Source organism: Halyomorpha halys, unplaced genomic scaffold, assembly GCF_000696795.3.
Source record: "Halyomorpha halys isolate HHAL.00 unplaced genomic scaffold, Hhal_1.1 Scaffold51.1, whole genome shotgun sequence".
Classification (NCBI taxonomy): domain Eukaryota; kingdom Metazoa; phylum Arthropoda; class Insecta; order Hemiptera; family Pentatomidae; genus Halyomorpha; species Halyomorpha halys.
Genome location: NW_027108122.1, coordinates 142,060 through 169,610, shown reverse-complemented (window position 1 = coordinate 169,610; position 27,551 = coordinate 142,060). Strand labels below are relative to the sequence as shown.

Sequence of the window (27,551 nt, the reverse complement as noted above, 5' to 3'; positions counted from 1 at the left end):
AGTGTTTAACCCATAACAGAAAGAGATTCGTAATGTATTGTAAAGCTTTTCCATATACAAAATATAAAAAAAAAAATACTTAAGTAAGGATTATTCTACTTTTCAAGAGTAATTAGGGAAAAAATCATTAAACCAAGAAAAAAAACTCAAAAAGATTGAATTTTGTTACTATTTCAGTTTTTAAACAATAATATTAAACAGTTATATGAAAATTGAAACGTATTAATTAAGTCGAATTAAAAAATATAACATCTTGTATTATGTAGACGAAGTTCTGATTTAATATGGTTCATATTATTTGTCAATACAATCTTCAATGCAGTTATCTCACTAACTAATTTTTTTTTTATAACAGTAATCATTCATTTAACAATTAAAATTTGACTATTGAGGGGTTATTACTTCATTTCGTAAAATATGATTAATAATAGATCTTTTTACTATACTATCTTTATACTAAGGGTATATAACTTATTAATTTTTATAGCTGATTTTGAGTTGATCAAAATCGTTTTTGATGATACGTTAAAAAATGTGTCATCTAGAAAATTTTGAAATCTCAGGGATTATGTGACGTACATGTGTGTATAAAGATTCAAATTAAAGCTAAATAAAGGGGCAATAAAATAGTTTATAATGAGAAGTTAATATAATAGTTATGGTAATTTAAATATAGTAGTTTCATAATATTCGCTGTAATATATTTACAAAATGCCGATTTTTTAATATTTAGTAAAAGAATGTTTGTTGTATTCTCACGAAATATTTATTATAAAGAGTTTCTTCAGGGCTCAAAATTAATTCCCTTAAATGCAATATAAAGCAGTTTACAATGACAATCTTCCTAAGAAGAATAGGATTTTTCACAATATTTCCTATAATAAATTCACAAAACGTGGATTTCTAAATATTTGGGAAAATAATGTTTGTTCAGGCCAATTTTATTCCATTACCCCAATTCTATAAATTCCAAACTTACCGTATTTCAACAGTGTAAGAACCTCTAAGTAAGTTGTTGCTAGCAGAGGTAATTCCTAACTACTGCTGTATAACCTCTTTGGATTAGAGATAACAGTGTAATGGTGTGTTTTGTTTTTCTTACCTAGTGTATCAGTTGTTATTTTACTTCCTTTCACCTTAACAGTTTTGTATCTATTAGAAAACATAGTGTCTATTTCACCTAATACATCACACAGTGTTATGAAACATTTATTGACAGTTACAAGTGCAAAACACAACAGTGATTACCTTGTTACAGTGAAGCAGTGAATCCTTTATTTCAATTTATTATTTATGTGGTTCCCTCCACCAAATGCAATAGTTAATACCCAAATTAATTATCCGAAGAACTCAGCTTATTGTGGGCATAGTGTAGGGGTGTCCCAAGGACAACCAGTCAGTGGCCCCAAAAATGTTTGTATTGGAAAATAATTTAAACTACTTAAATTACTTAAAATACAAAAAACAATATTAATGTTACCTTTTTGAGCTTGGCAGTTTTATGAATATTGAATGCTCAATGAAAAATGAGCTCAATGAAATTAGTGTTCTCTTGAATATAATGAACTTCCGCTTGCTCCGGTGTAAATAGTTCAATAGAACATTACCGTCTGTTTAGTATAAGTAAAAATTAAATTATTTTTTATAATAACATGATTATTCTAATGTGATTATTATCTACAAACATAATTTGGAAAGTAGTTTAAAAAAAAATGTTTTTTTTTTTTTTTTTCCCACCAGATCACCTTTACTCTCCGACGTAAACCTCTACCCTCCTGTCCTACAGTATCCTTTCTAAATACTGCGCTAACGCCTGTTGAACAGATTCGATACTTAGAACATCATCTTGACAAGAGACTTACTTGGAATCCACACACAAGACTGAAACGACACGAAACTGCCCGTAGATTCCAATTCCTAAAACACTTACTTGACAAATGCTCTAAACTTCCCATTCACTACAACAAATTAGTATACACTACGATAATCAGACCAATTTGGACATATGGAATTGAGCTCTGGGGCTCCACCAAACCATCAAATTCCTCCCGCTTCCAATTCTTACAATCACAAATCCTACGTAAAATCCTTGATGCTGCTTATTAAGTCACAAATAAACTCATTCACAAAGACCTTAACATCCCATTCGTTGCAGATTTGACCCAAAACAGATATGCGTCTTTTCATTCCAAACTCCTTAACCATCCTAACCCATTAATTCTTAATCTTTCATCCTTAACAATCTCTGATAATCCTCCGAGGCGTCTGGAAAGAAGATGGCCACGGGACCTTCTAATTTAAATTAATGTTTGAAGTACCACCGATGGGTGGCCTTCCCATGATTTTCAAGTGTATATGAAATATACAACATATTTACTTATTGTATTATTTTGTACAGATGTAAATTACATTAAATAAAAAAAAAATTAATTTTGATGGGAATGAGAAAACAAAAGCGATTTTAAACGAAAATTTTAATGGGTGAACTTTTAAGAATTTCTTATTACAATAAAATCAATAAAAAAATTAAAATCTATCCATTTTATGCGGGTTTCTATGCATAACCCTAAATTCACTAGGCTGTTATATAACTTTTAAAGAATTTTCATAATAATCTTCAAAAAAATGTTTTTTTGTTTTTCCTAATTTTGGATGCTCTGAAGATCTACTTGTTTGGTGGTCCAAGCGACTGTTTTTATTTATTCCTATCCTTTAATTGAAAATAATATTAACAATAACTAGGTTGTTCAATAATTCACTGAATATTTTTCTTCAAAAGAACTTTCTTTTTTGTAAAGCTCTACCAATTTATGCGTTATTTTATGAATTCGACTGAATCCAATTTTTAAATTGAGTTGTTGTTTTAAATAAGGGTATGTACATTTATTGCAGCCTTTTAATTAGGGATTTATCCCCTTTTTGAATGCTAAATTAGACTGGATTTAGCATGTTAAATAGGGGACTATTTAAAAGGATTTAAAAAAGACGCTGAATAATTCGGAAACAATTAAAAATAATAAAAACCAACAAAATATTTATTACATTCTCACGCCACACATAATGTACTATATGGTACTTAATACATGGGACTTGTGTATGAGATCGCCTATCCTACTGCTAACAAGGACCTCTACTTGATAAGGACCCAAGCTTCCCTGCCAAGGGCCTCTTAAGGAGTTTGTTTACCTCTTGAGCAAGAGGGGTTTGACCTTCCTAAATTAGTAATTATTTCTACAATCGCTGGCAATAAAATAAATATCAGTTTTCCTGTAACAGTATAATCTATAACAGATTATCTGGTTCGTTGATACAACAATTTAAATGGAAGGAAGAAATCTTAAAATTTCTATTTGGACTGGAACTTCCAACTATATTAACCAATAATAATCGATTTTAATAAATATATCCATGTGGTTTCAATATGTTTATTTCCTTGTAACTCCTACGTTTCAGCCATTCCGGCCATTCTCAAACATATCTATTGACTTACGATTTCAATTATAATCTAATCGTTAAAAACTATTTTTAAAAACACTCTTAATTATAAATTATCCTTCCTTATTTATAATATCACAGCCAACAATTTCATTAAAAAATTGCAGGGTAATCTCCCTTTGTCAAAATATATCTAGTCTATAAAACTATGAAACAATTAAATTATGACAAAGACAGAATAGCCCGCAACTTTCATGTAATTTTATAAATAAGGTAGAATAATTTATAATTAAGAATGTTTTTTAAAAATAATTTTTCATGATTAAATTATAATTGAAATTTTTAATTAATTGATATTCTTGCGAATGGCAAGAATGGTCGAAACTATTGATCCATCTACCAATGAGAAAAAATAATAAAACTAAAAGAGAAAGGAAAAATAGATTAAAGATTCTAAAATTAACTTAAAAACCTAAGAATTTCAAGTAAGTATATCAACGAGGTTTAGTACCAGTATGAATTAATTTATATTTATTGCTAAACTCACAAATTTAAGTTTAAAAGACATTATTTTTGTTTTATACTTGCGTAATAGTGAAGATGACAATCATTCTTAAATCTTGAATTTATTTTATCCATAATTTTGTTTCGGTTATAAGAATGGAAATTAAATTTTACTATAATAGTTTAAAAATACTTTTTTATGACTGCAGTTATAAAAAAAAATACGTCTACCCAAAAAATCGCTTACGCAAGCTGGTTCGGTTTCATAATAACAATGACCTACAAACCAGTGCCACTCTTCTGTCAGTCCGCATTTGATCAATTGTTGAATAAGGACGGTTTTTCTAATAAATCGTATTTAGGAATAATTTCTGCGTTTCTGAACCAAGATGGGGTCTGTTGATTCGATTTCGAGGACACAGAGCTCTGATCACATAAAGCCGTACCTTCTGAGCTGTAACCAGTTGAAGAGAGAAATGAAAAAAGTGAGGAGGGAAAATCTAAAACTGAAGAGGAAAATAGACGATTTGAAATACAAGATGTTTCCCTACTTTTACTGGGCCGGATATCCTCCCGACAACCCATGTCCTACTAGAGACCTCAAACAAAATATTCAGTTTCAAGACGCTGTTAAGTACGCATGGAGGAAAAACAAAAAAGAAATTTGTGAGTAGTTCGATTTTATAACTTTTCATACTTTTATTGTAATATATCGTTCAACAACAAGAAAAGTGATATAACAAAAAGATGCGAAATTTCTTCGCCTTGTTTATACAAGGTTGTGAGTACTATAAATATAGTTTTGAGAATTTCAAGGTTATAGTTTCCTAAATAATTAAGTTTCCTTTTGATCCTTCATTTTTCATTGAAACGTAGATTTTTAATTTTTCAACAAATAGCATTAAAATTTATGAGGAGGTTAAACAGCGTTGTGAGTGATTTCTAAAGGGACAAAAAAATTGTAAACCCTATGCGATGATTTTAGAAAAAGCCTCAGAAAACCTATATTGAAATAAGGAAAGAAGGAGGGTAAATCCAACAGTTTTAAAAGTTCTGTAAGATTTTAGAAGACTACTAAAAATTTAATTTTAATGAAGAAAAATATTATCATAGGTGATAATAAAAATTATTTATAAGTACACTGAAATACAGAGTTTAATCTAAATCGTTTTGGCTGTTTTTGAGAAAATTAAAATCAATAATGTAAAATATCTACTATCTTCGGTTTGTCGTGTTAATCGAAAAATTGCTACCAGATCCCAGAAACATACCCATTCAAATGATATAAGTTCAGCTTTGTGTGAGTTTTCGTTTCTGAGCTAAGTGAAACTTTTGGGAGACTTAGTGAGCGAAAATTTTTTTTTTTTTTTTCGAAAACTCGAATTCGAAATTGTTTCTGATATAAAATTCTGAAATAATTTCTCTTATCCTTATTATATATGACAGATATAGGTAAATGATAGTATAAATATTGCATTAAAACTTTATAGTGGGGAGGAGTATAGTTCTTACTTTCCGTTTTTTTTTTTTTGTTGACCCAACGGTTGTTAACCGTTGACAGACCATCTTCCTACAATGAATTACGATTATCACGCTTCCAAGGTAAAAAAAATAGAATAAATTATATATAAGACAATTTCTTTGATGCGTCAATGAAAGTTCTATGAAGCAACAAAATGGTGTTGTTGTGTGAAAATATTAAAATTTACATAATAAAAAACATTTTCTTCAAGAAACTAACTGTATTTCCCCCCTCCGATATTATATAGAAAAGATGAGGAAAGAATCTGGGCTTTAGGGCGCCAAAACTTAAAATCCGAACCTCATATAGTTGATCATCCTAAGATATAAAAAATAAATAATTCTACTATTAACTTTCTTCTTTTTTTAATGTCTGGAAAAAATAAGTTTGGTATGAATTATAATGTTTTAATAATATTAAAATACAGTAAATATACATTTGGCCGTATAGTTTACCAAATAAATTTAATATAAAGTTGATATACAATATTTTTTCTTTACCATCAAAATGAAAAATGAAGAGTTTCATTCAAAATTATCTTTTATGATACTATATTTAATCAATAGATTATCTCATTGGTTTTTATGAATTATTTATTGCTTTACTTTAATTATCTTTGTCCCTATTAAATACTATAGCCTAGTTATTATTTAAAATAAAACAGACGAAAAAGTTTTTTTTTTACTTTTACAATTTGAAAAATAAATTAAATCTCTGAAGAAAAAAAAATATAACCTCCCCGGCGGGGAATCGAACCCCGGTCTCCCGCGTGACAGGCGGGGATACTTACCACTATACTACCGAGGACTGGATGACAAATATTTGGCATAAATTTGGGTTGTGAAAACAAAGGAACAATTTTATTTAAATGAAATGTAAATATTAATTATTGAAAAGTGTTTTATAAATAACTTTCATTCATTTCTTTAAAATTATTTTATTAGTATTCATATTTATTATATTAATTTAATTGACTTCGTCTACTTTTTTATATTTTGTTTGTACAACTTTTATTATTATGCTATATTATTATAGCCCTCCCATACTTTACAATGTTTGTCTTTTGTTTTCACTAAAGCACTGAAACATTGGTGTCAGCAAAATAGTTTTTCTGCTATTTTGTATACCTCTTTTGTTAGACATCCGGTGTTCTAATAAAAACGTTTCAGTAAAATAATATGAAATTATCTTATAAACTTTCAATAAAAATAACGACTTTAATAAAAGGAGCTTATAATAATTTTTATAAATTTGATTTTACTAAATAAATCTACCTCCCCGAAGGGATACTTTCCACTATACTACCTGAGGTATGGATGAGAACAAATGTGTATGAATTGGCTTTTTGATTGATATCTTTGTATAAATACTCTATTTTTTAAAAATATATATTTGTTATTAAATATATAATTACTATCTAATAATGGTATTTGACATCAGAAATGGAATATTTAAATCTATTTTTTTTTAACGTAAGTAGTACCAAGAAATGAGCTTAACAAAAATACCGAAATATGAACATTCCCCATTTCGTTATCATCACGATTTATTAAATACTACTCATGTGAATTTTCGGGTCCAATATTAATTTGGTTATGCTAGTTTTTATTTGTTAAATTGTTTTAATGGCTGAAGGAACTTTTACGATATTAACAAAAAACTTATCTCTCAGGCTGGGAATCCACTCTCGGTCTCCCACGTGACAAGCGATGGTACCACTATGCTACCACTACAAGAGGAATGGATGTGAACAATTATGTAATTTTTGTGTTAATGATAAAGCAATATTATCCTGAGTAATAAAGCCATTTATAATTATATAAAATAGAAATAATTTGCTTGATAGTTCAGACATTTATGTAGTTGCGCTATCTGATAAATATCAAGTGACTAATCAAGGTTGGTGAGTATCCACATATTAGCGCTAGGTAAATAAAATTCAAGTGACATTTAAAATTCTATACTTATTTTGTTTTGCAAATTTTTGTTTGTTAAATTGTTTGAATAACAGAAGGAACTTTTACGATATTAAGAAAAAAATGACCTCCCCGGCGGGGAATCGAACCCCGGTCTCCCGCGTGACAGGCGGGGATACTTACCACTATACTACCGAGGACTGGTTGAAGAATATTAGCCTAAAATTTAGCTCCTATGATAAGTGCACTAAAAATAAACGTCCATAAGTGGAAAAATATGATTTTCATTATGTCCAAACTAACGTGAGAATAAAATTTGTTTTTAAAATGCCAACATATTTTATAAATAAGAGTTTTCTTGCAGTTAATAATTATACCTATCGAAGTAAAAACCCTCATTAAACTTGCAAAATCCTTCATTTTGACAGAGAGAAACAGCTTCAACTAAAGTATTACATTTATTTCCTACTATATTTTATCTCATTATTATATTGATATCTTTATATAAATATACAATTTTTATATCAAATATTTTTACGATTTATATCTATAATTAAATATTTAAAAAAATACCTAATCATGCTAATTTACATCAGAAATGAAATATTTAAATGAGTTTTTTTTAAGATTGCCAGAAATGAGGCAAACTAAATTACGGAAATATGAACATTTCATTTCGTAATCATTATGAGGTGCTTGGTACATACTGCTCATGTGAAATTTCGGGTTCCATATTGACTTGATTTTGCTGGTTTTATTTGTTAAATTATTTTAATGTCCGAAGAAACGTTTACAATAATATTTTACAAAAAAATTACCTCCACTGCGGGGAATTTAACCCTGATTAATACAAGAGCCGGGAAGAAAAAAAGGCAGTTATCTCACCCCAATTTTTAATTACTTCAATAAAAACTATGTATAATTACTAGTCAAAATTGACGAGTCTGCCAAGAATAGGGGGATTAAAAAATGGTAGCTGTTTTAAAACCTTAAAAAAACATTGATTTTTCATTCGGAGCTCTATATCTTAAAAACTACCGACAACACTAGAAAATCTAAGATAACATTATTTAAAGAAGAGTAAGTTTTCTGAAATATTAGGCCTCAAATAGTTATTTACGTCCAATAGTTCTCGAGATATAGCTTTTTAAACAGCAAAATGTCTTAAAAATCTACTGAAAGATTAGTGGTTAGTTAATTTGTTTTGAGAAATCTATATCTCAGGAACTATGTGACGTACAGATGTCTATTAGCACTCAAATTAAAGCTAGTTTAATGGACTATAAAGAAGTCTATGACCTTTGCCTTCGTAGGAATAGTATTTTTCATAATATATGTCAAAATAAATTGATTTATAGTTGTTCAGACAATAAGCTTGATTTATGAAAAACTTCATTTCGGAAAACATTGGATGTACAGATGTCTGCCAGCGCTCAAATTAAAGCTAGTTAAATCTACTACAAAATAGTTCATAATGTTTATCTTTGTAAGAGTAGTACTTTTTATGATATTTGACAAAATAAACTCACAAAATGTTAATTTCAAGTTGTTCGTATAAAATGTTGGATTTTTGAAAAATTATATCTCTAGATCCATAAGACGCACATATGTCTGCCAACACTTAAAATAAAGGAAATTTAACTTACTATAAAGTAGTTTATGACACTTATCTTCATAGGGTTAGTGGGTTTTATGATATTCACATATGAATATAAATTTAGCATTAAAAATTTGTCCGAACAACTATAAATCAATTTATATTAGCAAATTTCATGAAAACTATTACTCCTACGAAGATAAACATCATAAACTACTTTATAGCTCATTAAACTAGCTATACTTTGAGTGCTAATAGACATGTATACGTCAAATGGTTTTTGAGATATAGGTTTTTCAAAAGAAATTCACTAACTACTGATCTTTCAGTACGTCCCATACAACATTTTTATGAAATGTTGCTTTTTAAAAAGCTATATTTCGAGAACTATTTAACGTAAATTTACTCATCTTTAAACGACGTTCTCTTAGGTTTTCTTGTGTTGTTTCTACTTTTTAAGATATAGAGCTCCGAATGAAAAATTAGTTTTTTTTATCGCTTTGAAACAGCCGCCATTTTTTATTCCCCCACCTATACTTGGTAGACTCATCAATTTTTACTATTAATTATACTAGTTTTCATTAAAGTAATCAAAAATTGGGGTGAGATAACTGCCTTTTTTCTTATCTTGGGCTCTTGTACTAGATCTCCTGTGTGACTGGCGTGGGTACTTATCACTATACTACCGAGGATTGCTTAAGACATAATAGGCTAGAATTCAGCTTTTATAATTAATGCTCTCCATTAAACCTTCCGAAGGGGGATGGTAGGTGACACTGAAAAATATGAATTTCACTTTTTCTAAAATATTCAGTTCTAAGAGGGAGATTTCTTTTTAAAATGTCAAAATATTTCCTAAATAAGAGTTTTCCTGCTGTCAATAATTATGCCTTTCGAAGTTAAAAATCTCATTCCAAGCTTAATGCACAATCCTTTCTAGGATTTTCTAGATTTCCATTTTGACAGAGAGAAACACCTTCAACTGAAGTATTAAATTTATTGGAATAGAAAGAATTAAATTGGAATTTTTTTTAGTTTATATTTTATCTCTTTTATGTTTTCAACTTTGTATAAATATATTATTTTTTATATTAAGTAAAAACACTTTTTATTTCTTAAGTATATATCTAATATTAAAGATGTGACTACCTAATAATGGTAATTGGCATCAGAAATGAAAGACTATAATTTATTTGTTTTTTTTAACATAATTAATAGTCAGAAATGAGGCTTAAAAAAAAAAAAAAAAAATAGGGAAATATGAACATTTCACATTTTGTAGTCATGAGGCGCTTGACAAATACTATACATGAGAAATTTAGGATTCCATTCTAGTCAATTCTTGCTAGTTTTTATTTGTTGGATTGTTGTAATATCTGAAGGAACTTTTACAAGGTTTACAAAAATATTACCTCCCCGGCGGGGAATCGAACCCCGGTCTCCCGCGTGACAGGCGGGGATACTTACCACTATACTACCGAGGACTGTCACATCTCTTATTGGCTAGAATTCAGCTTTTATAATTAGTACACTAGACAACCTTCTGTAGGTAGGTAGAATTAATTAATTATCAATAATTATAAGACGTTATCACCAGAACCAGGAATATTACGCAGAATATGCCATAAAACCACGTAAAATTTGCAGTAAAATATCTTTAAATAACCAACAAGTTAGCTAAAATATTCAAATATACTCCTAATGTGGCTGGTTTAAAAAGTTCTAAGCTAAAATAGGGATACAAAATTAAATGTTTTCAAATGTAATATAATTCAAATACATTATTTAAACACAGAAGCATAGAAAAAATGTAAAGATTCAATTAATAAAATTGAAAAATAACATTATTATTTTGAAAAATGACAACTAAATGACAGTGTTAAAAAAAAAAAAATAAATTTATGTTATAAGCTTAAACCTGTTAATTATATTTTTTGATAGTTTTATACCGTGTGTTGTTGATTGTTGCTTAAAGGCGTAATACTCTCTGGTCATCAACGCCTATGGTATGATAAAAGTAAAAAAAAATAAATAAATAAATAAAAAATAAATAGAAAAATTAATAAATAAATAAAAAAAAAATCAAAATCAAGGAGGAGTTATAATTTATAAAGAAGGCGATGTGCTTTTAAAAATTCAAATACTAATGTAATTTTAGCTCCCTCATCTGTGAGAGCTTCTGATAAATTTGGGGTCAGTCCTAACTGTTTATTGTTGGCAAATAGTGAGTACATTCTTCAAAAATATGTCTAATCGTAAGAATGGACTGACAATATTTGCACGTTGGAGGTTTATGTGTTTTATGTAATTTCTCATTTTTTTTCTCATTTACTTTATTATTACTTTATCACTATTAATGTTTTTGTCTGTATTAATATATTTATTTGTATTGTTATTATATGACTGTACAGTATAACATACTACTAACTGTGTTATATTATTAATTTTTTAATCGTCATTTTCTTTTATTTGTTTTTTTTTTGTTTAATTATATCTGTATCTCTTGCCATACCATACATTTTATTTTCATAGTTCAGTAAAACTTTATTTTTTGCAATAATTTTGTTATTGTGGCATTAAATAAAAACTCGACCCCGACCATCGTTAAAATAGGATGGAATCCTTTAAAGAACACCACACCATCCGCCAGTATGTCTGAAATTACTAGGAAGGGGGTAAAATAAAAAACCCGAGATTGTATCTATACCGAATGATAAAAGATACAAAACGTCATGATCAGACTCAGGATTTATTTTCAAGCCAGGATAATTCTTATTTTGGAAGAAATATTGTATTAGTAATTCTAAAATTTTTTATTTATTAATTTTCATTTGTGTTATTTGATGATTTTAATGTTTCAGTTGTGGTCACGGTTGCCTTAGTATGCTTGACAGCATTACCTATTATCATGTTCATCATGGGTGAGTTTATTAAATTATTTTATTATGCATGCATTTCACAGGAATTAATTTCTTAATTTTTTACCTTCTCCAGCAGTCTTATTATTATGAGTGCACCAGTTTTGTACACTATTCTGCATTTCTATCTTTCTTTAGTTAATTAAATTTGTAGAATTATTGCAAGTGTTCGGAAAAAAAGTGCTGGATATTTCCTTAGGTATCGAAATTCCTCTGGTAAAGTTTTGAAATATACAAAACGTGATTTCCAAAACATGGCGTCATTATCTCTTAGTTAAATGGGTCGTTCATTTTTCTCAAATAATGGGTTGTTTTTTGGAATTTTTGGAAGAGATTATTCCTATGAATAATCATATAACGCAAGGAGGTCAAAAAAGGATAGACATGAACTAGTAAACTTATGACTTTTGCCCTATCCTTAAATAATACTCCACCTATTCCTGTCAAACAGACAAAGACCGAGGACTGCATTACCTGAAAAGACCTGTCGATTCCGACTATTACACCACTTACTTGACAAACTGTCTAATGTTCCAATTCCTCATTGATTTGTCTATAATATGGTATGTTTGAACTTTCGAAGTTGAGCACTAAAAACCATCGAATTCCTCTCGTAATTAATCTTTAAAATCCTAAATTCTTATATGAAATTGGCGAATGACGCAATCTTCCTTATTGAAATAAGGAAAGTTCGGAGAAGACGTTTCGGAGTTATCCCCTATCTTCAGGTTGTTGCTATATTATCATGTTGCAGTATAATATGAAGATTTCCCCCAATAATATAACATGATAATATAGAAACAAGCTGAAGATGGAATATAACCCCGAAACGTCGTTGTGTTGAAATAAACTAATATATTTAAATAAGTAAGACTGTTTCATTCACCAATTTCATATTAGTTCCCAGAAATTCTTCCAGTAGAAGATCATTAATTTAAGAATATAATAATATGGTTATGAATGAAAACCATATGAACACTATTAATAGCAAATTCTTCATATTATACTGCAACATGATAGTATAGCAACAACCTGAAGATAGGGGATAACTCCGAAACGTCGTTGTGTTCGAATAAACTAATATATTTAAATAAGGAAGATTGTGTCATTCAACAATTTCATGTTAGTTTCCAGAAACTCTTCCACTAGAAGATCATTAATACCAAAACTCTTAATGTTCCATATTTTTTTACTAATAAAATTATCCATAATCAACTCAATGTTTCATATCTTGCCCAGAACCAAATATCGTTCCATAAGTCCAGAAGCACCCAAACTCCATTTTTTTAACCTCTTCAATTCCTGATTATCCTCCTAGGCATTTGAAAAGAAGATGGACTCAGGATCTTCAACTTTAGAAATGTTATCGGATTTCTGCTTACATTCTAACATTTGTTAGTTGTATATTTATTTAATAACGATTTCAATAAATAGATAATAAAAAAGTGGGTAACTGTTAAAGTTTAGCGAGTTTTCCTTTTTTTTTTTTAATTAATATGAACTATACAATTTGCTTTTGTTTTATTTTTTATTGAATCGATTGATACAGTTTTAAGATTATTTTTTAATATTATTTGATCAATCAAAGCTGCTAAACCGGTAAGATGAATTATGATTCCATTTATGCTTGTATCATGTTAAGCACTCGATTTGATTTACGTAATTATGTAAAAAAAAAAAAAAAACATACTTAAAACTCTAACTTGGGGAACTCCGACAGATCAGCAGAGAAATCATTACAGGTACCTAATAACAAACCGCCTTCGCCAGCTGAGTAATAAGTTGGTACCTAAACCACAGAGGGGAGGTTCCCTGACAGGTATTAAGTCCTGGGGGCTTTGCCTTGCTTTCATGGCTTGCCACATACCTTAGGGCTTGGGTTACTATCAATCACAGTGTGAAAAGTATCATATGCAACTGTAAATCAATTTAAAATTAATCTAGTAATATATTACTGTTCTACATAGTAATATATTACTAGATTAATTTTAAATTGATTTCAATTTTGAAAATTATCAATTTATTGTAAATCAATTTAAAATTATCTAGAATAGAAAGATGCTCCATCGACTACTCACGTTTTAATTAAATGACTATCATTATTAAATACCTCCTTATAGAACGAATCTAAAACGAAATTTGAATCGATTTTCGAACTATAGAGACATTACATTTTTTTTTTTAAATTTATTTATTGTTATTTAAAACTGTATAAAAATATATAAAACAAGTAAATTTGCTGTAGGCGACATAATACATACATGTGGAGAATCTTGATAGAACTCCAATAATATTTCTAGAGTAGATCTCAAGGCTATCTTCTTTTCAGACGCCAGGATTATTAGGTAATGAAGGAGAAGCCAGGTTAAAAACAAGTGGGTTGGGTGGTTGGAAAGTTTATCATGGAAGAGTTACTATCTGGTTCTGGCCAAATCGGCAACATATGAGACATTGAGGTCCTGATGGATGACTTGATTTATGACAAAGTAAGAAAAATTAAGGATTTTGGACTGTAAGGATTGTATACGAGAGGAATTCGATTGTTTAGTGGAGCCCCAAAGCTAATCTCCGCTTGTCCAGATAGGCCTTATAATAGTCATGTAAATGAGTCTTTTTTTATACATTGGATGTTTAAACCGTTTTTCTAGTAAATATTTTAATAGTCGGAATCTACGAGCAGTTTCCTGTTTTTTTCAGTCTTGTTGTATTAAATTTTTAGGCAATTAAAATTTAAAAAAAATATCTATACTATGATCCTTCGGCAATCAATATTAAATTAGTTTTTATCATTGATTTTTTAAATTTATTTTCATGTTTAGCCAATATATTTAAACAAATTAAAAATGCCAACATGCAATAATCATTTTCATCTTTTAGTTACATTTTTAATATTTATAAATCATATATTTATTGCCTTTTTTATAATTAGATGTACCTTCTTCTTTTTTTTTTAAAAGAATTTTAATCGAATTTAGTTCTGAAAGCACATGGAAAAGAATTCCAGAACATAGCATTTTATCAAAACCTTAAAAATATGAGGAAAAAGATATACCGGTGAATTTTATAAATCTTTCATGTCCATCAATATTATCGATTTTTATAACTTACACTTAGTATGAAACTGAGATATACTGAGATGTTAAAACATTTATTTCTATACTAAAATAAATATTGCAATATATATTTGCTACGATATACATCAAGAATGTTTAGATAATTAGGGGGTCATAGAGTTATGGAATAGGATAGTGTCGTAAAAATAGAAAAATTTACCTGGGGGTTAACAACTTATAATAGGAAAATTTACCTAGGGGTTAACAACTTTCATAACATCGGATAATATCTTCGAAAATTGTAAATACAAGTGTGATTATACAATACAAATAAAAATATTTATAGAACGTGTTTATTTTTATAATTTTGCTATGAAAACATTCAACCAAATACAACCCAAAACTATATTGTTCATTTGTATATTAAAAAAAATTCCCAAATTGTTTAGTATCTGTTTTTATTTGCTCAAAATATCGTCATAAAATTGTTAATAATACAGCTATGATTTCTACCACATTTGGAATATTTTCCGCAATACTCTGTCAGTGCTTATAAAACCTAAAAATATTACTTTTGAAATGATGGTCCTCAGTCGATTTGATTTGTCTTGATTGGAGTATATGAGAATTTTTTTTTCAAGTCTTCCATCGAAGGGAATCGAACCCACAACGTTCTGGACTGAGTAGTCCCTTGCCGATACATGCTCGGCTGTCACGTTCTCTCTATGTCAATGTTAATAGCAGGATGCAATCAATGACGTTTTTATGGAAGGAGTATGTGATGTCACTCCCTTCCCATCCTCCCCTTAATAATTTGAAACGTTAGGAAATTTAAGATTTAAGAATCTGCCTCAATATTTGAAAATTTTAGTAAAACATTATTGAAAGATTTTACATATACTCAAAATTGCATAAAGGAGCTGATGTTTGAGATAATTTCCTAGAATAAAATTATTGGGATATTTGAGATTTTGCCCCCCGCCTCTCCAAAGAGTTGTAGCCACGACTCTAGATGCGAAAAAAATGAGGTGCAAAGTATGGAGTACTGTCCGGTAGCGTTTGCATTGCAGTGAAGGTTGTGTTTGCCGGAAAATGAAAATACAAAAAAAAAAAGTAAACGACACACAATTTCATCAACGAGTTGGGAGGCCTATACTGCACTGGGCTCATTACGTAGTCTATGACTTCACTTTGCATTGTTTTTTATTTTTCACGATCCTGGAATAATCGTTACATATCCCTAACACAACGGCTTAGTAGTTTGGAATAACGACTGATACAGTGCTAATAACAATAATCTTTGAAGACCCATAGGACACTGAACTATGTAAATGAAGTGAGGCATCTCCCAGTTTTTTTTCTTTTACCATTAGCACATTCTCTCTACCATTGTAAGTTTTTTGTATTATTATACTTTTTGATAACATCAAAATGACTATTAAAACTAGAAATAAATTTAAATATATTTTTTTCATCTTCTTCAAGGTACTCTACTTCATATAACAATACATCCTCTTTGCATCTACCTCTGTTAATACAGCGAAATAGAATAAAAAAATGATCCATTCTCTATTGGAAAGCAGTAGAGGTTTATTCCTGTTTCGGGGTTCAGTTATAGTACAAGAGCCCAAGAGGAGAAAAAAGGCAGTCACCCTAATTTTTAATTATTGCAATGAAAACTGTGTATAATTTCAGTCAAAATTGATGACTCTGCCAAGTATAGGTAAGGGTAATAAAAAATTGCGGCTGTTTCAAAACGTTAAAAAAATTATTTTTTCATTTGGAGCTCTATATTTTCAAAATTACCAACAACACTATAAAATCTAAGAAAACATAATTTAGAGTAGAGTATATTTTCTAAAATATGAGCCCTAATAGAGCGATTTAGGTTCAATAGGTCTCGAGATATAGCTTTTTAAAAAGCAACATTCCATAAAAAAGTTGTGCAGAATGTAATGAAAGATGAGTAGTTAGTAAATTTATTTTAAGAAATCTATATATCAAAAACCATTCAATGCACAGATGTCTATTAGCACTCAAAGTAAAGCTAGTTTAATTAACTATAAAGTAGTTTATGAAGCTTATCTTCTTAGGAGTAGTAGTTTACATGATATTTGCTAAAATAAATTTATAGTTGTTCGGAAAATTTTCATGTGTCAAATTTACTACCCCTACATACGTGTCATAAACTACTTTATAGTTGAATAAACTAGCTTTAATTTGAGTGCTGGCAAACATATGTACGTCTTATGGTTCTAGAGATATATTTTTTAAAAAATCAAACAGTTCATCGAAACAACTAGAAATTAAAATTTTGCGAATTTATTTTGTCAAAAATCATAAAAACTACGACTCCTAGAAAGATAAACGTTATGAAACAGTTTATGGTAAATTTAACTAGCTTTAATTCGAGTTCTGGCAGATATATGTACGTCTTATGGTTTCTTAAATAAAGTTTTTCATACATCAAAATTATTGCCCGAACATCTATAAATCAATTTATAAATTCAACTACTATTCCAACGAAGCTAACGGTCATTAACTTCTTTATAGTACATTAAATTAGCTTTAATTTGAGTGCTGGTAGATAACTATACTTGCCGTAGTTCCCGAGACATAGATTTCTAAAAATAAATTCAATGACTACTAAACTTTTAGTACATTTTTATGAAATATTGCTTTTTAAAAAAATTTATCTCGAGAACCATTGAACGCAAATAAATTTATTAGTGCTAATATTTCAGAAAATTTACTCTACTTTAAATAATGTTCTCTTAGGTTTTCTAGTGTTGTTGGTAATTTTAGATATAGAGCTCTGAATGAAAAATTATTTTTTTTTAACGTTTTGAAACACCCGCCTATTTTTTATTTCCTCTACCTATACTTACCAGACTCATCAATTGTGACTGACATTTAATTATATGTATAATTAACATTTAATTATACAGTAGTATTTAGTCATTTGCTAATTTTTTTCAAAATACGAAATTACAATGCTAATTGTCTTAATAGTACAGTGGGTTAAAATTCTTTTGCATATATACAAGTCTCTATTCTTGAAAGCAGATTCTAAGATATCGTTTAAAAACACCATAAAAAGATAATGAAGCTTCGATCAGTATTGTACTTATAAAGTCATAAAAGTCGGGCTATAAAATAAACATAAAATAACGATTTACTTTAACATTCTTTAATAGGCTCGTAAATTTGTGATTGAGAGACCAACGCTACTGACCCATAAATAAGCCACTAAGCAAATAGATGGGATCATGAAAATACTTCTACAGAGAATTGTAAAAAAGTAATTTTTATTTAAGTGAGAATAAAAAAAGGCAATCAAGATAATGGAATCGACCCGACGTAATAAACGATCAGTGACAATTGAATAAATTTTAATATTCCACTTAAAGTCGAGTAAAGTTCTAATCTTTATTTTGATGTCTGGATCTTTTTTTATTTTGTTCTTTTTGAAGCCTTTTTTCAGTATGTTGATTAATATAATCTATTTTCTTCTTCTGAAGGTAACATCTGATTCCCCCAATACGATTTGTAGATCAATTTGGATACTGAAGTGGGAAATGGGAATTAGAATGCCGAGATTAAAAAAAAAAATTGAAAATTCCAGAACTATGTAAAGTTTTAAAGTTTTCGTGCGACTTTTTTAATCAATTTCCTATAATTTTAAAAATAATGCAGTTTTATTCTACATTCTACACACTCTTTTACTGTTTTCAGATCATTTTGAAATCTTTCTTTAATTATACTTGCAAAGCCTCTCTCTTTCAAATTATAAAGAAATGCAGAACGATGGTCACCAGAAGTAGGAGAAATGACATTATTTAAAAATAAATTACCTGGACAGGTCCTGCGACCCTCCCTGACATTGGACGCTTCATGCCCATCCTGGTTGCCTTGCTGTTATTTACGCCTATGGTCACAAGTTCCTGGATGATAACATTAAGTCAGTATTGCCGATTGTTCCGACCAAAAAATACCCACTCAGCGCCTTGAAACATCCGTTTCATATGACAAATACCCACCACTTGATCCCCTCTTAAAGAATCATTGACATCGTTATAACTGTAACTGTAAGATTGTTACAGTCGTGATCGTACTATCGGATTAGCTCTAGCAACTACTATAGCATAACTGTTTGATAGTTACAGTAATGATAACAATGTTATACTGGGTCTAGCATATAGTTGATAATACAAGCAACGTCAGTGGACGGACAGTCGAGTAAGATTCCACGTTTAAACTGACATAAGTATACGCCTTGACTGTGAACTGTCGCAACATATCAACCTTACCAAACGTAATAAGGATGTGGGGGAGGGTTTGTTATGTATTTGCTCAAAAACTTACCCTTTTTAGCCCCGAGTACCAAAATAATCCAGCCTGGATCTCAAAAATAATCTAGCCCAGATCCCCAAAATAAGCTCCGAAAAGAACTGACTCAAAAAACTAAATTTCCCAAGAACTTAAAATCGTATCAGGAACGGGCCCTATAAATAATCCTCTACGGACCCCTAAAACAAAATTCTTCTATTCCTCAAAAATAAAATAAAATGTTCAAATAATCAGCCCCAGGACCTGAATATGAATCCACCATGGGCCTAAAAAATAAATCCGATCTGGAGCCCCAAATATAGATCATAGATCCAGCCCGGGACCTAAAAATAAATACGCCCAATGTCTCAAACTTATATTTTTCCCAGGCCTCAAAAATAAATCCATCCTGGACTCCAAAAATATAACTATATTTACATTATAGATAGATAGGCTCCGAATGGTCCAGGTTATTCTTCATCTTCTTCTCCTTTACTGGTACAACAGGCGCATGAGGCTGCCCTTGGCCTGCTCAACAGCCGCCAACCATCTTTCTCTATCTTCTGTATGGGTAACTGGGATCCTCAGTTGTCGCAGATCCTGCCTCACAGCATCATTCCATCGGCCCTTCGGCCTACCACGTTGCCCCACACCATCCGGAACATAACTATACAGTTTATGAGCCACTCTTTCCTCGCTCATCTTCATTATATGGCCAAGCCATTTAAGCCTCTGTATCCTTATGTACGAGGAGATGCTACATTCCTTATAGGGCTCAAAAAGTTCACCATTTTTCCTTCTTCGCCAATTAACATTCTCGCATATGGGCTCTAAGATTCTCCTCAGAATTACTCTTTCAAACCTGTGAAGTAGACTAATGCTTTTATTGCTTAGGGTCCACGTTTCTCCACCGTATGTGACGACTGGCCTTATCAACGTTTTGTACAGGGTGAACTTGATGGTACGTATAAATTTATAAAATTAACCCTAGAATATTCTGTTTTATTTTAAAAACAGACAGACTTCCTAAAATTTAGTTTTCCTCATTACATTAAGTGATAAGGATTTGAAGGGAGTACCTCACAATTCGGTTATCAGAAGTAATTTTGGTTCGAATATTGTCTGTGGGTGTTGCCTTGTAATTCATGATGGTGCCATAAAATAAATTTTCAGCTTTTCAGTAAGGCTATAAAAGGTTGGTGACACGTAGGAAAACAATACTTTTCTGCTTTTTGTGGAGTAGACGAAATCATTAAATTTCATTAATCATTATTATTAATTTGTGACTAGAAAATAATGTTAGCTTCCGTTGGGACTGTTCAGGTATCCAGTTCGTGAGAGACTGCCCTAAGGAGCCTAGGATTCCAATCTACATGATCGTCGGAGGTTCCTTCGGGACGATCAAGATGTTCTGGATGATCTGGAGACAGGTACGGTCGAGAAGGTTCGAGAGGAGACAGCAGCGGGGGATGGCCCCAGCACTCTCGGCCCCCAGCAGAGTGGCCGACTTTTTGCTCACCGCCTTCCTTCTCGTTTGGTTCGTCTGCGGCAACACTTGGATTCTCAGCATCTACTGGCCGCAGTTCGAGCCCAAGCTCTTCGACCCTAACAACTGGTGCCACAAGTCCCTCTACATCTTCGCCTTGGTACACCTTGGCGTCCTATATTCAATCGTAGGTATAATCATCCTCATGTCTCTCCTCTTCTTGGCCTGTCAGCTCTCTAGCAGCCTCTTCGTATCATGTGAGTATTAATATCAAATAACATAGTTTGAAATATTAATTCTCATCTAAAAATATTATGCCCATTTTACTTTAAAAATAATATACCATTCATTTAGACTGGCTTTCATTTTTTTTTTTTATATATTAATTTGTTTTACCAAATGAAAGAGTAGAAATATATTTGACCAGACTAACATAATTTCAGTTTGGCGTATAAGTATTAACGACAAATTCTTATCAATTTTCATTGCTAACAGACAAATTAGGCCAGAAAGAATCTCTTGTTTGTTGAAAAATATTTTTGTTAAATTATGCATTTTATAACCTTTTTATGGAAAACCTTTCACTTGATTTTTTAACTTATGACACTTTTTTTTCATGAAACGAAATATATAAAGGAAGATATTTTTAAGCTGATAAGTAATATTTCAAAATTGATAATCATTGCCATGTGAATAGTGATATGATTTAATTTGTTCTTAACCTGCTATTTAAGTTTTATTTTATACAAAAATCTGTTCCCCATTTATCGCCACTTAAAAGAATACTAAAATTTTAAAAATATTTAAATTGTAAAATGTTTTATTTGTATAGAAGAACGCATACTCAAAAAAAGTGACTTTATTAATCGTTAGAGGATAAATGAAAGCTTTAAATCTCTATAAACTTCTAAATAAAAATAATCAAACATTCGTTACTAGTTCATCACGTTTCACTGATCCAGGCAGCACAAGGAGAGGCAAAAGATAACATAAATGGAAACATAAGACCGTACATCTCACATCAGTCTTAAGATATTTTTTCTCTCTCCTGATAATGTCTGAATTGAGAAAACGTTGACTGTTTCATAATTAACTTTTTTTCTTACTTTATATCTTGAAAATATTTTGTGTTAATGACAGATTCAACAATGTATTAAACTTCCCGGCACAGTGTGGCTAAGGATTTTGGACAAAGTAGTGTTTCAGTCTGTAGTAATTTAATATACTGTGGAACTATTATTAATCGGACATCCACAAGGAATTTAGTCCGTTATAGGGAGATTTCGGTTAAGAGAATTATTTACAAATTATCATATTTTTAAATCCGAAAAGCCAATAATATTACTTTTGCAATATGAAAAAAAATAAATAAATAAAAATCATTGTTCTATGGACTTATCGTCTCAATCATCGTTTCATAACCTAAAAAAATTTTGTTTAAGAGTCTTACCCTTTAAAGAAGAGTAAAAAGTGGTGATGGAAAAGAACATTGGTGTCCGCATCCTCATGGGAGAGGTTCCAAAGGTTACTTACTAGGGGTATTCATGATGTGCTAAATGTAAAATGTTTAACAATGTTATAAGTATAGGATTGTGAGTAGCCCTATTTAAAGTCATGTTAAATTTTAAATTCATTAGAGCTCCTAGCGGATTTTCTGAGCAACTTGTTTTATAACCTTTCCTTATAAAAATTCATGTTATTGTTTATTCTAAATTTGGATTAAATTAATTTATTACAACATGCCTAAATTGAGTGAAAACTCGAATTTGTGTGAAAGTTTGTCCACTGTGTGCCTTATTGATCTTCTAACTTGCGAGGAAGAGAATCGCTTATTGACGACTGCATCACGTTATTATTATTGTCATCCATTGCTTTATTAGTTATAAAAACATCCAAAACAATACTAACACAAAATTTGAGGAAGTAATATGTATAATACTACATTTCTTGTTCTGCAACAAACAAAATGGCGACGAGTCAGATTGTCTGTTTCGTGACTTCATTCTTCATTTCAACAGACCTAGTAACGTACTCTCAACCATGTTACATGTTATATCATCTTAACATGCTAAAAGACGGAATTATTTCTCCATTTAACATGAGTTTTTCCACTTAACATGTTAGTCTAAAGATCATGAATTCCCCTACTATGTACCTTGTTAGGCAGCACCTTAGTAACATTGTCCGCTAAGGGGTTTCCATTATATATGGGTGTCCGTTGGAGAAGTTTCACAATAACTGATTTTCATGAGTAGGCAAGATTCCTCAAAATTTATCATTACAATAAAATTAACACAACAATTATTCAACATTATTATTTTATTAGATATTTTTTGTAAAGGGCAACCATCAGAACATAAAAAAACTGTTTTACTTCACTCTTTCGAATTCGAAGGTGAATGGCCTACTCCAGAATTCGTTTGAATTTTCTTCAAAGAGTCTAAGTCGTCATCCTCAGGATACGCGACAGCTAACTTATACTTTACATATGTAAGTTGATCTATCACATTTAGATATTTTTACCCTCCTTTGAACCCTGTTTGAGTATGTTTTATGAGATTTTTGTATGGCTTCAGTACAACCGATGACAAAAATCATAAAAATTGTTGTTTTATATCTCATCAATGGTTAGTGATGATGTTATTAGCAATTATACCATTTTAGCTTCAAACAGAATTGAAATTCTTGTTTATTAACTTTTTTATGTCTTTATTTTTTCCTGTATTATATTCTAATGTTCTTGTAATGAAAGTCACTAAGAAACACTCGAAAATAATTATTAGACTAAATTATTTTTATATATTTATGACAATAAGATATAAGCATTCAAACGACATACACTTCTAAATCAATTGAGAATGACCTTGATAAAAATTAAAATATTTATTCTTGTCCATGGACGGCCGCACTGTGCTCAGATTTACTTGTAGGATTCAATACCTTATAATTATATTAATAAATTAAATAAATTATATTATATTCAATACCTTATAGTTACAGAACATTCGGATCGATATTGTAATATTATAAAAAATAAAAAAAGGGCTGTACTGTCTGTTTGTGTTTTTTTAATTTCTTTTATATTCTATTTATGTTTCTGTTATAAATAGTAAATTTTAAGAAAACCAAGTTCATTTTTATTTTTTGTTGGAGCTTTTTGTGTTTTGAAGTCTACATAGTTATTAATTGGATTTTGAAGTTGGAGTACCTCACACTAGCTATAGGGGCACCTACCCACTTCAACTACACTAATGATTCAAAAAATATTACGTAATATTACTTCATTCACTTACTCCTTCAATTAAAACAGTATAACAAGAAATTGAGAAAGCCTACATTATGGAACGAAAGGCTATTAATAACTAATCAAAAACTATTTTATTTTCTTCTTTATCGCAGCTCTTAACATCTACTAACTCACATACAGTAAAACTTTTGTAATTAATAGAATCTAATACATTAATGATTATCATCATGAAATGGTTTGTGATTGGAAAATAATATAATGCACTTTTAAAATAACAGAAAACGCTTCAAGTAATTTAAAATATTAATAACTTATTGATTGCTTAGTTTTAATGATTTTATTATTTTAACCAATATCTATTTGTCGTACGTATATATTTGTTTTCAAATGTAAGTACTGAATTGACTTGCAATATTTGTGAACTGTAATATATCTTTAAAATAATCATATTTTATAATATACACACACATATCCACATATCGCTACTTTGCATGAATTTTGTAGATTTGTACCCTAGTCTGTGGTGTTTGGTTGTTTTCAATTCCAAAATAAAATCAAACATTTTTTTTAGCTACATTCAGGCAAAATAACGATGTGTACAATCTTAGAATTCTTTTTTTAAAAAAAAATATTAAGTATTGTTGAGTGTTTTTAATTAATTAGTTACCAATTTATTAATGATTAATGTTTCTAGAGCGTTTCTGTAAAGGGTTACGATCCCTTTAGCTTGTGGATGTACACACTAGTGGTGAGCCTAAAGGAACTACATTGCTTCTGGAGTACCTCATTGTTTGTTACTATTTTGTAAATTAGAGTCATACGAAGGGAGAAACTACTCCAAAGAGGTATGGGGTATATTTGTCTTGTCTAATTGTAAGTACCAAAGGTATACAAAGCTGAGGTATAACAAATCGATCATATTGGAAATCAAATACAACAATGATATGTTTCAAATTATAGCTGTAAGAAATATTCAGGGGCGCAAAGTTGCGGCTTGTATACAACAATAAATTTTCTGCTTGTGGTCGTTGTTAAGTGTACTGGAGCAATTTTATTATTAGTTATGTAAGCACTTTGATGTTTGATGAAGCCTGTCTTTTTTTTTTTGTATTTTAAGTGATCAAAGTTTTCCTTCAAATGTATACTGAACTCCAAGTTCGGCCAAAAAGAAAAAAAAATAACTATTTCTAAGTTTTTACAGCACACATCAAATTTAAGTGTTGACATGACTGAATAATCTATAGATTAAGTAATAGAATATTCGAGGAAGAGGTTTTTTCCTCGAAATGTGTAGGGGACCTAGATGTAAGTTTGCTTTTACATTAATTGTCAAAAATTGACTAATAATTCAGTTATAAGTAAATATAAGTGACTTGAAAAAAATAAAAATAAAAAAAATGTATATTTGTAATGTTGAGCTTTTGTATACAAATATAATTATAAAGTTAACATTCGGCAACACCAATTTTTGTCACGTATTTTTTTATAAATTTGCTGATAATTATCACTATGTATTGTTTCCTTTCAAATTATGTCGATATATATTGGATCACTGTAATGATAATACACTTTTTATAATCATGAATAGCTGTCGTTATATAAGATATGTACAAGTGTGTTTGTGTGTAAAAGTGACGTATTATATGTAAATATATACGTAAAAATTAATTAACGTATATATGTAAATATTTTAGTGAACCAGACTTGGTTAGAGTTCTTGGTAACCGTCTGCAATGTAACGAAGGTAGTGTTGTCTATTGTCTATGCAAGAGTATTGTGGATCGGAAGGCTTCCTTTACCCTTTATCTACATTAACAGATTCCCTCATTATTAAAAATAATTAAATTAGCTAAAATAGAATATCAAATTTGTTAGAAGTTAAACAATAATGATATTAATTCCTAATTCTAACGACACATCCATACATCAATATTCATCGCTATCTGCATTTTTCCGTACAAAATCCAAAACCGTACAAGCCAAAAGATTATCATCCCATCTACGTTTTTGCATGCAACAACTTTGTTGTCTTATAATCCGATCCTTGGCCAGCTTTCATGGGTTTCCTTTTTATAAAGAACTAAACAAAAATTACGAAAAATACTGTGTCGCACAGATAAAATATAAAAATTAAATTTAGCAAGTATTAAAGTAGCAAAAAACTTTTTTTTTTAATGAACATTATGTTGATTTAGCTTTGTTTATATATGTTTGTTTGTCTAACTATGTCAAGTTGTCTGTAGCGTACTTTTGGGATTTCTTTTTCGGTTGGTTCATTTTTAATCTTATTTAATTTATTTACGGAGTCCGGGCTTTCTGAGATCTTGAATTTTTTTTTAATGGGATATGAACCACTTACGTATATTAGCTTCACTCTTTATATTTCTTTATTTTACCTCAGGCGAACTGGAGGCTGCTCCTTCGCTGTTAGATCTGCGTCCTAATATTTTTTTAATTACTATATGAAACTATATACAAATTAATCGTGTACTAATTCATCTGTAAGGTGGTATTTTTTTTTAAATCATGCAAATTGTATTAAACTTATTTTAAAAAAAATAGAATAGGAAACATTAAAGTCAAACTAGAAATTATTTAGTTTTATTTGAACCTATCTTTTTAAATCAATCTACCACTGCAATAATTACACATTTTTATATTAATTCTGTTAATGCATAATTTTGTAATTTTCTTTTAAAAGCTATATATATTTATTGATATTGTTAACTCTACGTTTTATGTAATATTTGTGACCCACGACGCTGCATAAAGTGATCTTCATGCTTTTAGTCAACACCCATAAAATATGCAATAAAATGACCTGAAGATATAATTTATGTTTGCTTAATGCTGTGATAGTAAAGCTCCTAAAACGCAATAAAATAGACTCTTTCTCAAAATTATAATAACTGAATTATTCATGAGTTTATAAGGCCAGGAATAATAATTTAAAACTAAATTGGTGGAGTTCAAAAAATGACTAAAATAATAATTATTACCCAAAAATCATTTAATATATGAAATAAATGTGAAGAAAAGACTTTCTCATCTTTAAAAAATCAATTTATAGTTTTTGTTACTAAAGTAATTTTTTTTGTAATTAATTTGAAATAATAAAACAAAAAAACCGTTTATATAAATAACGAAATATGTTCATACTACATTTCAGAAAATCTATGACACTAAAAGAGATCTTCGTAAGTTAAATAACAATTGTAATAAAACTCTATTAAATTATAATAAATAATTATAAGCAACCCTATAGGGACCGTTTACACACCTCCGTACAGGTGAGCAGATCAGAAACAATAAGATCGCGATCTATATGTTTCTCTCCGAACTCCAATTACTCTAGTTTAGCCTTAACGCAATCCTCCCACCTACACTTCGGTCTAGAAGTTGATTATGCATTTATTTAATATTTTTAGGAGTTTATCCGTTACCAAGCTGAAGAACTTGCTTATTTAACCTTCGTGATAACGTTACATTAATAATATTTGCTTGGATTCATCCTCAGTAATCATCACGTAACCTCTCGAATTAT

At 29.7% G+C, this 27,551-nt stretch overlaps 1 protein-coding gene and 3 non-coding genes across 6 annotated transcripts in view; 1 reads left to right on the top strand and 3 right to left on the bottom strand.

Annotated features, from left to right (window-relative positions):
* The window catches only part of LOC106691081 (uncharacterized), a 597,463-nt gene extending 570,914 nt beyond the window's left edge, over positions 1 to 26,549 (top strand). For all 3 annotated transcript variants that reach the window (XM_067046502.1, XM_067046501.1, XM_067046500.1), the window contains 3 exons: positions 11,836 to 11,895; positions 20,598 to 21,017; positions 24,702 to 26,549. In XM_067046502.1, coding sequence (XP_066902603.1) covers positions 11,836 to 11,895; positions 20,598 to 21,017; positions 24,702 to 24,703 — 482 coding nt within the window. In that variant the 3' untranslated portion in view covers positions 24,704 to 26,549. The remainder of the gene's footprint in view (positions 1 to 11,835; positions 11,896 to 20,597; positions 21,018 to 24,701) is intronic.
* Positions 6,197 to 6,268, bottom strand: TRNAD-GUC (transfer RNA aspartic acid (anticodon GUC)). The gene has a single exon. It is a non-coding gene; the product is annotated as a tRNA-Asp (tRNA).
* TRNAD-GUC (transfer RNA aspartic acid (anticodon GUC)) lies at positions 7,506 to 7,577 on the bottom strand. Its single transcript has one exon. It is a non-coding gene; the product is annotated as a tRNA-Asp (tRNA).
* On the bottom strand, positions 10,387 to 10,458 carry TRNAD-GUC (transfer RNA aspartic acid (anticodon GUC)). Its single transcript has one exon. It is a non-coding gene; the product is annotated as a tRNA-Asp (tRNA).
* Positions 26,550 to 27,551: the final 1,002 nt, after the last annotated feature.